General features: G+C 48.8%; 1 protein-coding gene across 1 annotated transcript in view; it reads right to left on the reverse strand.

Annotated features, from left to right (window-relative positions):
* The window catches only part of UBR4 (ubiquitin protein ligase E3 component n-recognin 4), a 127,036-nt gene that overhangs the window by 38,230 nt on the left and 75,614 nt on the right, over window positions 1-13,192 (reverse strand). The window contains 11 exon segments of the mRNA XM_032232353.1: window positions 1,298-1,383; window positions 2,284-2,350; window positions 2,352-2,426; window positions 3,909-4,080; window positions 4,172-4,402; window positions 4,760-4,838; window positions 5,875-5,933; window positions 5,936-5,971; window positions 5,974-6,100; window positions 6,353-6,502; window positions 12,438-12,647. Of these exon segments, the coding sequence (XP_032088244.1) occupies window positions 1,298-1,383; window positions 2,284-2,350; window positions 2,352-2,426; window positions 3,909-4,080; window positions 4,172-4,402; window positions 4,760-4,838; window positions 5,875-5,933; window positions 5,936-5,971; window positions 5,974-6,100; window positions 6,353-6,502; window positions 12,438-12,647 (1,292 nt within the window).

Genomic DNA, 13,192 nt, shown 5'->3' on the forward strand with positions numbered 1-13,192 from the left:
CAGCTGAGCCTGTTCCCAGTGTGCGCATGCGCGAGAGTTGCCAAAGGAAGGGGAACAGCTAAAGAACAGGGGTAGACTTGGGAGTAATGGCCACAGGTGGACAGTGAATGACCCCTCCAGAGGAAAATAAGAGGAGGCGAAAGGGGTGTGGAGTTTGCAGGAGACAATGATTTCATTCCTGCATTCTTGCCAAATACTGGGGCGTCGGTTATTGGGAGGTTTGCAGCCGTACGCCCCGGTACGGGCATACCGGAGCCTGCCCGGAGCACCGGGTACCGTTCCGGTATGGTGCTCAGGAGGGCCCACTGCCCGCCCAAGCTCATTACCTATCCTTTAAAGCATTTGGTGCTTCCGCGCATGGTGCGTACAGCACTGCGCGGCACTCCGCCAAGCAGCTGTAGCGGCACGGGGCCTGCGGAGGCATCGTGGCAGGTACGATGCATGCACGCGTGCTGCGCACATCCATGTGGGTAATGCCGGGCACGTTCCAACCGAAGCGGTTGGAACGGGATCCAGAACCCACCACTGGGCGTCTGAAAGATATCGGCCTGATAAAGGTCGGTAATTGTGAACTACCTTAAAGACTGTGGGAGAGGAAAGACTTTGCTGGAAAGGAATTCACTGTCAATTAAATAAAGGTGTTTATCGGGACAAGGACTCGGCTTCGTGCTGCTGGGGAAGCCTCGGACAGAACAGTTGATTTATTCTGCTCAGGCCAAAGTCCCAGCTAAGCTGCAGCTTTTTACCTTCATAGGGCAGGCCTAATTCTTAAGCAGGATCAGTGCAAAAAACTGAATTTCATTTCCTCGTCATTTAACTGCATGAAATATAGTTGGCACCCCACGATGTCTCCTTTTCGGCCACATACTAAAAAAAGGCTGCTTGGAATTAATTTGGAACATTTTCCGGGAAGCTGCAAACTGGGTGGGTATGGTGGCCTAGAGGTGGAGCTCCCGTCTCCCAATCAGGAGGCTGTGAGTTCGATCCTAGGTAGAGGCAAACCTCTCTCTCTCTCTCTCTCTCTCTCCTCTCTGAGCACAATGAGAATATATCTGCTGAACAAAACTCCGCACTGGCAACAGGAAGGGCAACTGGCCAGGAAAAACTCAGCTCCATTCAGGCTCCACCCTCGAGGGATTATGGGGTCTTTAAAGAGGATGATGAATTTCCAGGCGCTGCAAAGTTAATTGGGGCAGCCAGGCAAGTGCCCCCTCTCACCTCCAGACGAGAAGCCCCCACCACCCCGCCTGTCCCTTCCCGGCTCCCCTCCACTCTGAACGCGCCAAACAACCCTCACTTGTAGATGTTGGAGTTGGGGTGATTGGTGAGGATGTGGTTCTGCATCCTGAGGATCTCCACAGCCTTCTGGGAGTATTCCTTGAACTGAAACAGAGACAAAATCAGAAGGACCCAACCTATGAAACAAGGAGGTCCCATAAAGCAAACTCAGGTGAGCTACAGGAAATGGTCCTTGAGTGGCCCGAGGTGGCTTCCTGCATCCTTGAAGAAGGCAGGTTCCAGTAAATAGGGGGAATAAAGCATTTTCTTCTCAGGTTTTAGTACCTGGGCAGGTGAGTCACCCTCCTCTACAAACAGGGCAAGCAAGATGGACATCTGAGCTCTGACCTCACCAGCTGAAGCTCTTTCGACCTAGCCTAGGGTGGCCGTGAAACACACAGAAGTGCCCCCCTTCTCTTAGGATGGCTCTTGGGATGGCAAACCTCCCAAGTTGTTTACAACACTTTAAACGTGTACAGGGGCACTCAGCCCTGCCTGCAGAAAGTCCCGGGGGGGGGGGGCAGGGAATAAGGAGGGAGAGAAGCAGTGGTGAAATCTAAATGTTTTTACTACTGGTTCTGTGGGCGTGGCTTGGTGGGGTCATGTGACTATGTAGCCATGTAACTGGGGACTCAAAAGACAGAAACTCACTTTAACAATGTCCTGCTGGAGCAGGGTTGGACTAGATGACCTCCAGGTCCCTTCCAGCCCTGGATTAACATCTGAAGCTGCGTCTAGTGCCAGATTTGTAATCCTTCTTTCTCTCCTGTTTCCCTCCCTCCCTTCTTCTTCCTTCCTTCTTTCTTTTTTCTTCCTTCCTTCCTTCCTTTCTCTCTCTGTCTCTGTCTTTCCGTCTCTTTCTCAGCACCCCCTCACCCTCCCATTTTTGGCCTAGTAGGCTTCAGGGAAGCCTCCTGGGAGCAAAAACGACACCCACTCACCCGTGTTTCCAGAGAACCAGTAGCATTTCACCCCTGGGGAGAAGACACCCTTCCAAGCTCTTACCTTTTTCTCTGTCTGCTGGGTTTTTAGAGAGAAGTAGCCCAGGAGATCCACAAACTGGGCTGCTTTCCCCGTAGGCGGGCAGCTCAGGCCAGATCGACCACATCAGGTCCAGTAGCAGCTCTTGCTGGGACTTGTTGGAGTTCCTAAAGGGAAATACCTAAACTCAGTGGCTGCTCTTTGGATTCATGACTAGACTTCACTTATACGACTAGACTTTTATTGTCAAAGAAGGCCAAACTTGGGCACTTTTAAAGACTTGTGGAGTTCAATTCTGCTGGCTGGGGAATTCTGGGAGTGGAAGTCTACAAGTCTTAAAGTGGCCAAGCTGGCTGGGGAATTCTGGAAGTTATTTTAAAAAGTTTTATTTATCTTTCTCATATATACATTCACAAATATACATTCTCATAAGTGCTATTGACATTTATATGTTATCCTTTAACATTTATGAAAATTCATTAAAAAAATTACAAATATAATTGGCGTCGCTTTCCTGCCACCCCCATACATCGATCTTATTTTACAACAACCCTACTACTTCTTCCGTCCTCCCAACCCCCTCTTCTACCTTCTTCTTTCCTCCTCTCCTTTCTTTTTTCTTCTTCCCCTCCCTCTCCCCACTCCTCCTCTATTTTACTCTCTCCTCCTCTTATTACCCCCCCTTACTTCCTCTCCTTTTCCCTTTCTTCTTTCCCTCTCCTTCCTCCCTCCTTCCGTTGTTGTATTTACTTATTTTCTTCTTCACTCTGGTGGATTTCCGGGGTGGAATTCAAGCAAACTCAAGGCTCCATATTTATCGTATTTTTCGGAGTATAAGATGCACCAAAGATTTTGAAGAGGCAAATTAAAAAAAAACAAAAACATTTTTGCACTCTGCAGGCCTCCCTTTTTTTTTGTCAAAAAAAAAAAAAAAGGACAGGCCTAGCCTTTAGGACGCTTGTAGATTGCTCCTGGGGAGTGGGGGCGTTTTTTCTTCCAGTAGCATTCTAGGAGCCTCCTAAAGGCTATTCATGGCCATTTTTGCAAAGGGGGCGGGGTTACAAGAGGCCAAAAATGCTGTATATAAGATGCACCCAGATTTTCACCCTCCTTTTTGAGGGAAAAAGGTGCACCTTATACTCTGAAAAATAAGCTACATAACAATAAATTCCCTCTTCCACATTTTTTTCATTATAATAGTTCCACATATGTCATCTTTTAACTGTACAGTTGTATATTAATACTTTTCTGTTTTTTTCCCTTCCCCTCCCCTTGGTTGAAGAGTGTGTCATCTGGGTTGCTTGATCTGTAATCCTTTATTCATATTCCTTTTCTAACCAATCCTAAAATCGCCCCCATGTCCTGAAGTACACCAATTCCTCTTTGTCCTTCAGGGAATTCTGGAGTTGAAGTCCAAAAATCTCAAAATGGGCCAAGCTTGGACACCCGTTTTATCGGATTCTCCCTCTTTGTCCTTGGATCTCCATGTTCTACAGGCGGTTTGTTTTTTTTAAAGCAATGGGTCTTAAAATAAACAAACAAACATCCTGTTCTGGATGCTTTTTTCTCTTCTCAGCCCTGGGGGAGGAATAAATGCTCCTGGGACCTGGATGGGTAGAGCTCGGCATGCCCAGGGCTGGGCTACTCACCGGTAGATGTGCAGAGTCAGACAGTGGGCCTGCCAACGCACGGACGACGAGTTGGACTCCAGCAGGAAGCAGCGCAGGAACTGAATCAGAGTCTCCTTGTCGGCAAATTTGTTCAGCTGGTTCACCAGAGCGGTGCAGAGCTGGTCTTCCTGGCTGCCCGAGGAGCCGTCTCCTGGGAGAGAATTCAGAGGGCTCAGCGATGGCCCTGCCAACCGTCAGAGGACGGTGGCAACTGCAGCCCAAAGGCCTCCCAGCCTCCTCACCCTCTCGCTCCTTCTCCTTGTCTTCCTTCTTGCTCTTCTTGGTGGAGGATTTGCTTTGCCCGGACGGCTGGCCTGAGCTGGACCCTCCGGGGGCTGAAGTGCCCGAAGACCCTGCCGAAGACGACCCAGAGAGGACCTTGCTGCCACAGAGGGCGCAGGAGAGCAGCTGCAGGAGGACGGGCGAGACGCCCTCGTCGACCAGGAAGCTGACTTGCAGGAGGAAATAGACAGCTGGAAGAAGAAGAGGAGGAGGAGGAAGAAGAGAGGGAAGGTTGGTTTTGCTTCCACACTCATGAACAAGCATCCCTTAAATCTGATTTCTGCAAGACGCTATGGCCAAGCAGAGGCAGGCAGGAACAAGCCCACTGCGAAAGTGCTGAGTATGGGGGCAGCTTCAGGCTCCTTAGGTTTTACAAGCAGAAGTTCAGGATGCAACTAGCCAGGAACTAGGAATCTTTGTCCCTTCCTGGCTGCTTCCCATCAGCCTCCCCACCTCCCCCGACCCAAGAGCCAAAAGAAGAGTACGAGGCTCCCGTTGGATCCTCTGGAGCGGGGGCACCGTTCTTTTTAAACCCCCAAGGGACTTACAATCATCTTTGATGCAGAATTTTTGCCAGTTGACTGTGCGCTGGGTGGCAATTTCGGCACAGGCCTTCAGGTGCTCCATCTGGAAGGGTCACAAGAGGAGGAGGGATGGAGGAGGAGGAGGAGAGGAGGAGGAGGAGGGGATGCAGGAGGAGGGATGGAGGAGGGAGGGAAGAGGAGGATGGAAGGAGGAGGAGGATAAAGTTTTGGGGGTTAACATCTGCAAAGGCCAGATGTTTGTTTGAACAAATGGCACCCAAGGAACTTTAATACCGATATGAAAACTGGGCTTCCCTGTGTCATTTTATGCCAAGTCCAGATGTTGCTGACTTACGACGTCTGCCATACATGGGCTCAGAGCTCTGGGGAGCCACGGTTCTCTCAACCTGGAGCTTTGAGCTCATGGTTGCATCTTTACCGAAGCTCTCGCTTCTCAGCCCCAGAAACTCCCCAAGCTCCTCTGGAAGTGTTCAAAATCTTTCTCTCTCCTCTTCCCATCAAACTCAAGACCTGGACCGTCCTGGGAAAGGCTGGGCCCCGCCTTCCATATCCCATGGGGCAGATGGCAGGAGGAGCGGGAGAGAATCTCAAGCAAGGGAGAGATTGGGGGCTCAAAGGCCTATAACCTATGGCACACATGCCACAGATGGCACACAGAGCCCTCTCTGCGGGCACGCAAGCCGTCGCCCACCTCAACATGCATGCGCGCCTCCCGCCAGCTAGCTAGCTAGCTAGCTGATATTCATGTCTCTGTTGTGCATGCGCGGGGAGGGGCGCATGTATGGAGCGGCGGGTTGCGGGGATCGAGGGGACCACGGGTGTGTGCAGGCCCAGGAGGCTGCAGAGAGGCGGTCGCGTGTGCATGCACGTGGGGGGGGGAGCACAGGGAGGGTTGCGCACGCATGTGAAGGGGGCAGGGGCGGGACAGGTGGGGGGGAGGGTTAGGTGCGCATTGCATTATGGGTGTGGGCGCGCACCTAGAACAAACCTAGGGGTTTATCCACACCAAAGAGGATGGATCGAAGGTTGCAGAGTTCCTTCTCAAGGTGCTTCGGCCAAACACCGAAGGCGGTGCGCGCGCACACACACACCACACACACAAACTGTTTCCCCCTTACCAAACTGATGAGGGTGTCATACTGCAGGGCAGAGCCGGAGCTGGCGGTGACCACGCTGGCCTGAGGAAAATGCCTTGCTCCTCCAGCAGCTTCTTGATCCCCGGACGTGGGAATCGAGGGTGTGCAGGTCCCGCAGCTGGCGGTACTTCTCCTTGGAGCCGCAGATGAAGAGGAGCAGCTTGCGCACCTGACGGCGCACGTAGGGGGTCTGCTGGATCATCAGGTACTGGAAGGAAGGAGAGGGGGCATCAGAGCTTTCCGAAAGCTTGCTTTCTGGGGAAAGGTTCAGCCTTCATGGCAGAATGAGACAACTCACCATGGCCAACCACTATGGCCAACTTGCCATGATCAACTCTACTATGGTCAACGCACCATGTCAACGCACCATGGGCAACTCACCACCACCAATTTTACCATGGCCAACTCTACCATGGCTTCTGGAGCCCCACCTATGAGTGGGTCAGTATAGAAGACAAACCTCGGACAAGAAGTAGAACCATGAATGATCAAAGACGGGGGGCGGGATGCGGGAGTTGGTGTCGGCGATCTTCTTGATCTGATAAGGCAGCCGCAGGACCATCTCCGTCAGAAGCTGAGTGTAGGCCTCGAAGACGTCGGCCGCGTGACCCTGGGGTGAGGGTGGGGGCAACAAGAAGAGGGAGTTTAACCACCCCTGAAAATTCCCCCCCCCCCCAGGTTCTTCATACTCTTTGCAGAAGTTTCTTTCAAAGCTAAATTCCCTGCTCTTGAAAGAGCTCAAAACCAGAAGAGCAGCAGAAGGATAGATGCTTATAAACTTAGCACACTGGAACAACTTGTGACGAGACAGTGAGGAGGTTGGAGAGGATCCTGGAGTCTGGGGAAGGCTCTGGTGAGGGCTCTGCATCAAAGGCAGAAATAGGGTCAGGGGCCGTCTGATAGTTATTAGCTGCCTTTGGAGTCGATATAACTGCCGATAATAACTGTGGGGCAGACAGTGAATGGCCCCTCCCATAGAGAATAAAGGGGAGTGAAGGGGGGGGGGAGTTTGCAGGAGACAATGAGTTCAATTCATTAGGGGAAGATGTGTTCCTGACTCCTTGCCAAGTAACTGCTGCTACAGCGTGGCCTTTGGAAGATATCGGCCTGGCAACTCTCCCAGCCTGATCAAGGTTTGTAGTTGTGAAATCTTTTGAAAAAGACTGTTGACCGGGATTTTGCTGGAGAAGAATTCACTTTAAACTAAATAAAAGGGGGTTTATTGGAACGAGGAGTCGGCTTCATGCTTTGGGGAGCCCAGCTCAGAACACAACTAGACACAAGGACAGTTTTTCTCTGCATGCCATCACTCAGCTAAACAACTAATTCCCACAACACTGTCAAACTATTTGCTAAGACTATATTACTATTATTCTTCTCATCCTTCCTAGTACCTATCTCCTTTCTTATGAGCATAACCTTGTTGCTTGTATCTTTACGATTTATATTGTTTTCTTTAGTTTCCTAGTACGATTTGTATTGATTGCTTATTTAGTATCCTACGACTATCACTAAACATTGTAGCTTATGATTCTTGATTAATGTATTTTTTTTGTGTGGACACTGACAGCTTATGCACCAAATCACACTTGGCCAATAAAGAATTCTTAAGGTGTTTATAAACCTAGATTTAAACGTGATGCTCAACCAGAGGTGATGTTCTGCTGATTCGGACCAGTTCACCCGAAACCAGTAGTGGGTAGCGGCTCACCGGCCCCGGTTGTATGGCATCCCATTTAGGCCCTTTTAAGCAAAGCGCATGCACAGAAGGCTGAGCGCATGTACGGAGGTGGCACGTGAGAGCAAAGCAAGAGAGAGGACACACACTCACATTTGCAAACCAGTAGGGAAGGTAAGTGAATACTACCCCTGTGTTCGGCGCTTATAAACCTAGATTTAAACATGGTTTTGGACTGTGTCAGTGGTGGGATTCAGCCAGTTCGCACCTATTCGGGAGAACGGGTTGGTAACTTTCTAAGTAGTTCGGAGAACCAGTTGTGGAAGAAATCTTTTTGTTTTTTCCCACTTTACAGGGCTAATCCTGTAAGGAAGGCAGGAAGGAAACATTCTGGTGTTGTTTCTAGCCTGATCTTTATTGACCTGCTTACAGAAACCACCTCTCCAGTTAACCCTTATTACATTGTAATGCTAAGGCGAAACGCCCATTGTATGAGTGACGGTGAGTTGGCCACGCCCCCCAGTCACATGACCACCGAGCCCCACCTACCCAGGTGGTCATTAGGGCAGAGAACTGGTTGTTACATTATTTGAATCCCACCACCGGACTGTGTAATATGCCAGCTACAAATCCTGTTGATTGCTTCTGAAGAATGACAACTGGGCTCAAGGCTCAAACTACACAGCCAACCAAATAAAGCTAAAAATCAGAACAGGGCTGTCCAACCTGGGTGACTTTAAGACTAGTAGACTGAAGTCCAAATCTCCAGAATCATCTTTATTAGGGCGTTTTTTGTATATTTCTTTCTTTTTTTAAAAAAAGAAAAGCTTTTAAAAGCATGTTCGTGGGGGCCACAACCACAGCTTTGGCACACAATTAACTCTCAGCAACCCTGGGAAGTGACAAAAGCACCCAAGGGGAGACTTTTGAAGTCGCGGGGTTCCTGTTTTATTATTATTTTTTTTTGTCCTTCCTTCTTCCTCCGCAACGCTTTGGCTGAGATTTTGCTCTTTTACTTTCTGCTGTGGAGATGAATGTTAAATGACAGGGGGAAAAAAACCTAAGAGTAACAAGCTGGGATGTTGCCCCGGGTTAAAAAAAAGAAGAAGAAGAGGAACATAAGCTATGCCCCACATCCTCAACCAATCCTTAATATCACTCTCTTCCTACAGCTGGGAAGGGGGGGGAGGGAGAGAGAGAGGAAAAAAGAGGAGAAATGTGAACGCAGCAAGCCCCTTTGAAAGAAAGGAATAAAAGAGATTAAAAATTGCAACCGTCACTGCAGGCCATAAGAATTTGAGCAGGCTCTATTCTTCCAGAAAACAGCACCCGAACATTTAATTCGGCTTATTCCATTGTGAACCCTGAGTGCAGGAGAGGGGGAAAAAAAAAAGAACACACCGAAACTGCACTGCCAGATGCCAGGAATAAAGACAGGCTCCGTGGTGGTTAAAGTAGGACAAGATCTGCTTTTAAGGGAGGGGTGAGGGGCTGGCCAAAATCGCAAGCAGGCCGTGTTAAATGCTTGCTTGCGAGATCCCTGAAGCAGGCCCTGCCCCACAGCAAGGGGAAAGGATCCCGCAGGATTGCCTGGGAGGCTACAACATCCTCTCCGCAACCTGTTTTCCTTCTTGCCTTCTGGGACGGTGGGGTGTGGGAGCTTCGTGGTACCCAAAGAAGGACATCCAGATTCGGCCACAGTTTGGTTCCATAGAGTATTGACCTCAGGTTTCCACTTTTCATGATGTATTCCAAATAGAGACGTTATATAAACACTGGAAGTTTTTAGGAAGAGATTGCCTAAGCAGAGGGTTGGATTAGAAGACATCCAAGGTCCCTTCCAACTCCATTCCATTCTATCCTACCCTTCTATTCTATCCTACCCTACTCTTCCCTTCCATTCTATTTTACCCTACTCTACCCTTCTATTCTACTCTATATTCTATTCTACTCTATATTCTATTCTATTCTATTCCTATTTTATTCCATTCCATTTCACTCTACCCTACCCTTCTATTCTCTCTATTCTATTCTATTCCTATTCTATCCTACTTTTCCATTCCATTCCATTCTACCCTACCCTTCTATTCTATTCTCTTCCATTCTACCCTATCCTATCCTACCCTTCTATTCTATTCCATCTATTCTCTTCCATTCCATTCTATTCTACTCTTCTATTGCCTCTATTCTATTCCATTCCATTCTATTCCACTCCACCCACACCACCCTTCCATTCTACCCTACCCTACCTTATCCTACCCTTCTATTCTATTTCTATTCTATTCCATTCCACCCTACCCTTCCATTCCATTCTACCCTATCCTACCCTTCTATTCTATTCTATACCATTCCATTCCATTCTACCCCCTTCTATTCTCTCTATTCTATTCTGTTATATTCTATTTTTTCTGTTATATTCTACCCTATCATACCATCTATCTTCTACCCTGTCCTACCCTAATATTCTCTCTATTCTATTTTCTATTCTATTTCTTAATTTTATTCTATTCTATTCCTTATTCCATTCCATTTAATTCTGTATTCTATTCCATATTCTATATTCTCTTCTCTTCTCTACTAATGTATGTTATGTAAGGGTATGGGTAGATATATACAGATAGTCCTCGACTTGCAGCAATTGAGCCCAAAGTTTCTGTTGTTAAGTGAGAAATTTGCCAAGTAAGTTTTGCCCCATTTTACGACCTTTCTTGCCTCAGTTGTTAAGTGAATCACTGCAATTTATAAGTTAGTCACCTGGTTGTGAAGCGAATCGGGCTTCTCCATTGACTTTGATTGTCAGGAGGACATAAAAGGGGGATCTCATAACCCTCCGGACACTGCTGTGACCGTCATAAACAGGAACCAGTTTGCCAAGCGCCTGAATTTTGATCACATCATCACGAGGATGCTGGAAAGGTCGCAACGGCGGAAAAACTGTCCCAAGGCCATTTTTTTTCCAGTGCTGTTGTAACTTTGAACGGTCACCCAATGAACTGTTGTAAGTCGAGGACTACTCTGCTTTGGAAGCAGGCAACAGAATTGCATTTTGAATGTGGGCCAAAAGACAATAATCTTAATCTTCACAGCTGTGAATCCAATGTTTTTCTCCAGCCACGTTCTGAAGACTCTGCATCCTTAATCCAGCTTCCACAACTAATCCTGTGATTCCAAGATAGCAATAGCAGTTAGACTTATATACCGCTTCATAGGGCTTTCAGCCCTCTCTAAGTGGTTTACAGAGTCAGCATATTGCCCCCAACAACAATCCAGGTCCTCATTTTACCCACCTCGGAAGGATGGAAGGCTGAGTCAACCCTGAGCCGGTGAGATTTGAACAGCCGAACTGCAGAATTGCAGTCAGCTGAAGTAGCCTGCAGTGCTGCATTTAACCACTGCACCACCTCGGCTCTTAATCTGGGGCGACACTGTTCTAAGAATGACACTATTTAACCACCTGCCGTCTTTCAACCATGGTCATCGGCACATGCTCAGCTTTTGGCTGTTTAAACAGAACCCCCAAAATCAAATTTGAGACCGAAGAATTAAATTAAAGCACAGGACAGAACTTGGGATTGCAGGTTAACTCAGCATTCCCGCTGCCAGCGGTTCGATCCTAACCAGCTCAAGGTTGACTCAGCCTTCTGTCCTTCTGAGGTCGGTTCAATGAGGACCCGGATTGTTGGCAGGGGGGGAGGGGGGCAATAGGCTGACTCTGTCAACTACTTAGAGAGGGCTGTAAAGCACTGTGAAGCGGTATAGAAGTCTAAGGGCTATTCCTTCTTTCCTTCCTTCTATGAGGCACAGTGGTTAGAATGCAGCATTGCAGGTTAATTCTGCCAATTGCCAGCAGTTCGATCGGCTTAAAGTTGACTCAGCCTTCCGTCCTTCCGAGGTGAGTCAAATGAGGACCCAGATTGTTGGGGGCAAGAGGCTGACAGCCAAACACTTAAGAGAGGGCTGCAAAGCTCTGTGAAGCGGTATGTAAGTCTAAGTGCTATTGCTATCTTCCTTCCTCCCTCTCTCCCAATGGTTAGAATACAGCATTGCAGACTAACTCTACCCACAGCGAGCAGTTCGATCGTGACTAGCTCAAGGTTGACTCAGCCTTCCATCCTTCCGAGGTGGGTAAAATGAGGACCCAGATTGTTGGGGGCAAGAGGTTGACTCTGTCAACTGCTTAGAGAGGGCTGCAAAGCCCTGTGAAGCGGTATATAAGTCTAAGTGCTATTGCTATCTTCCTTCCTCCCTCTCTCCCAATGGTTAGCATACGGTATTGTAGACTAACTCTGTCCTTCCGAGGTGGGTAAAATGAGGACCCAGATTGGGGGGCAAGAGGCTGACTCTGTACGCTGCTTAGAGAGGGCTGTAAAGCAGTATATGTCTGTGCTTATTGCTATCTTCCTTCCTTCCTTTCCTCCCTCCCAGTGGTTAGAATGTGGTATTGCAGGCTAACTCTGCCCAATAACAACAGTTCGATCCTAACCAGCTGCAGGTTGATTCAGCCTTCCATCCTTCTGAGGTGGGTAAAATGAGGACCCAGATTGTTGGGGGCAAGAGGCTGTCAACCACTTAGAGAGGGCTGTAAAAGCCCTGTGAAGCGGTATGTAAGTCTATAAGCTATTGCTACCATGTTCCTAATTCTTCAAGATCTGAAGTTCTGGCCACTCCTTTAAGAGGTTTTGTTTTTTTAAATCAGATCCTGGGAAGGGAACATTAGCACCCATCCCCCGGCCCCATGAATGAATTAGTCCAGTGTTGAATGCTGGCTGGAGGATTCTGGGAGTTGTAGCCCACGCACCGTAAAAGAGGCCAAGAGGCTGAAACACCCAACAAGAGGCAGGGAGTCATTTTGCTACCGCCGTCTCACCTTGACATACTGTCGCAGAAAGAAAGGGCTCATGTCGGGCGGAGAGGCGGTGGTATGGGGCTTCAGGAGCTGGCTGGTGGGCACGGGCTCCTCGTCGTTCTGCTGGTTCTTCCAATAGTCCAACAGGGACTTCAGGACGTGAAGGCAATAGTCCACAGCTCCGGAGCTCAGCAAAGCAGCCGCGGTAGCGCTCGAAATCAAGGATGACGACTGCGGGAGATAGAGAGAGAGCATGTGAAGGGACCCTGGCACTCTTCCTTTGGCAGACCAAACGGCGAAGCCCAAGGATGGGTTGCTTCCGGCATGACTGCCGGTTCCGTGAGTGTGCTCATTTGCACATAAAAATGTCTGCGCGGGCGGCAAAACGTTAAAACAATGAAAGAAAATTACATGTCTGCAAAGAAAGTTGTTCTGCCACAGATCAAGATGGCGCCACTAGAGGAGAACCGGTTCGGAGGCATGGCAGACCTGGGGCACTGCCGGTTCCAGCGACCCAGGCCGCCACGTTACTACCGGTTTGGCCAAATCGGTCAGAACCCACCTCTGGCCCAGCCACAGGAGACTCAAATCAAGAGGCACAGCAGCCAGGAGCCCAAGTCTCCAGTTTCACCGTGCTGAACATCTGGGGGAGGGAGATGATGATATGAGAGCGATGGAGGTCAAGCCCTCTGGGCTCCTGAGCTCAGCCAAAGAGGACGGGATTTGGGTGATGAATTCAATTGCCAGCATCTCTTTCTCGCTTGCTCATTTAGTCA

This window comes from Thamnophis elegans, chromosome 15, assembly GCF_009769535.1.
Source record: "Thamnophis elegans isolate rThaEle1 chromosome 15, rThaEle1.pri, whole genome shotgun sequence".
Classification (NCBI taxonomy): Eukaryota; Metazoa; Chordata; class Lepidosauria; order Squamata; family Colubridae; genus Thamnophis; species Thamnophis elegans.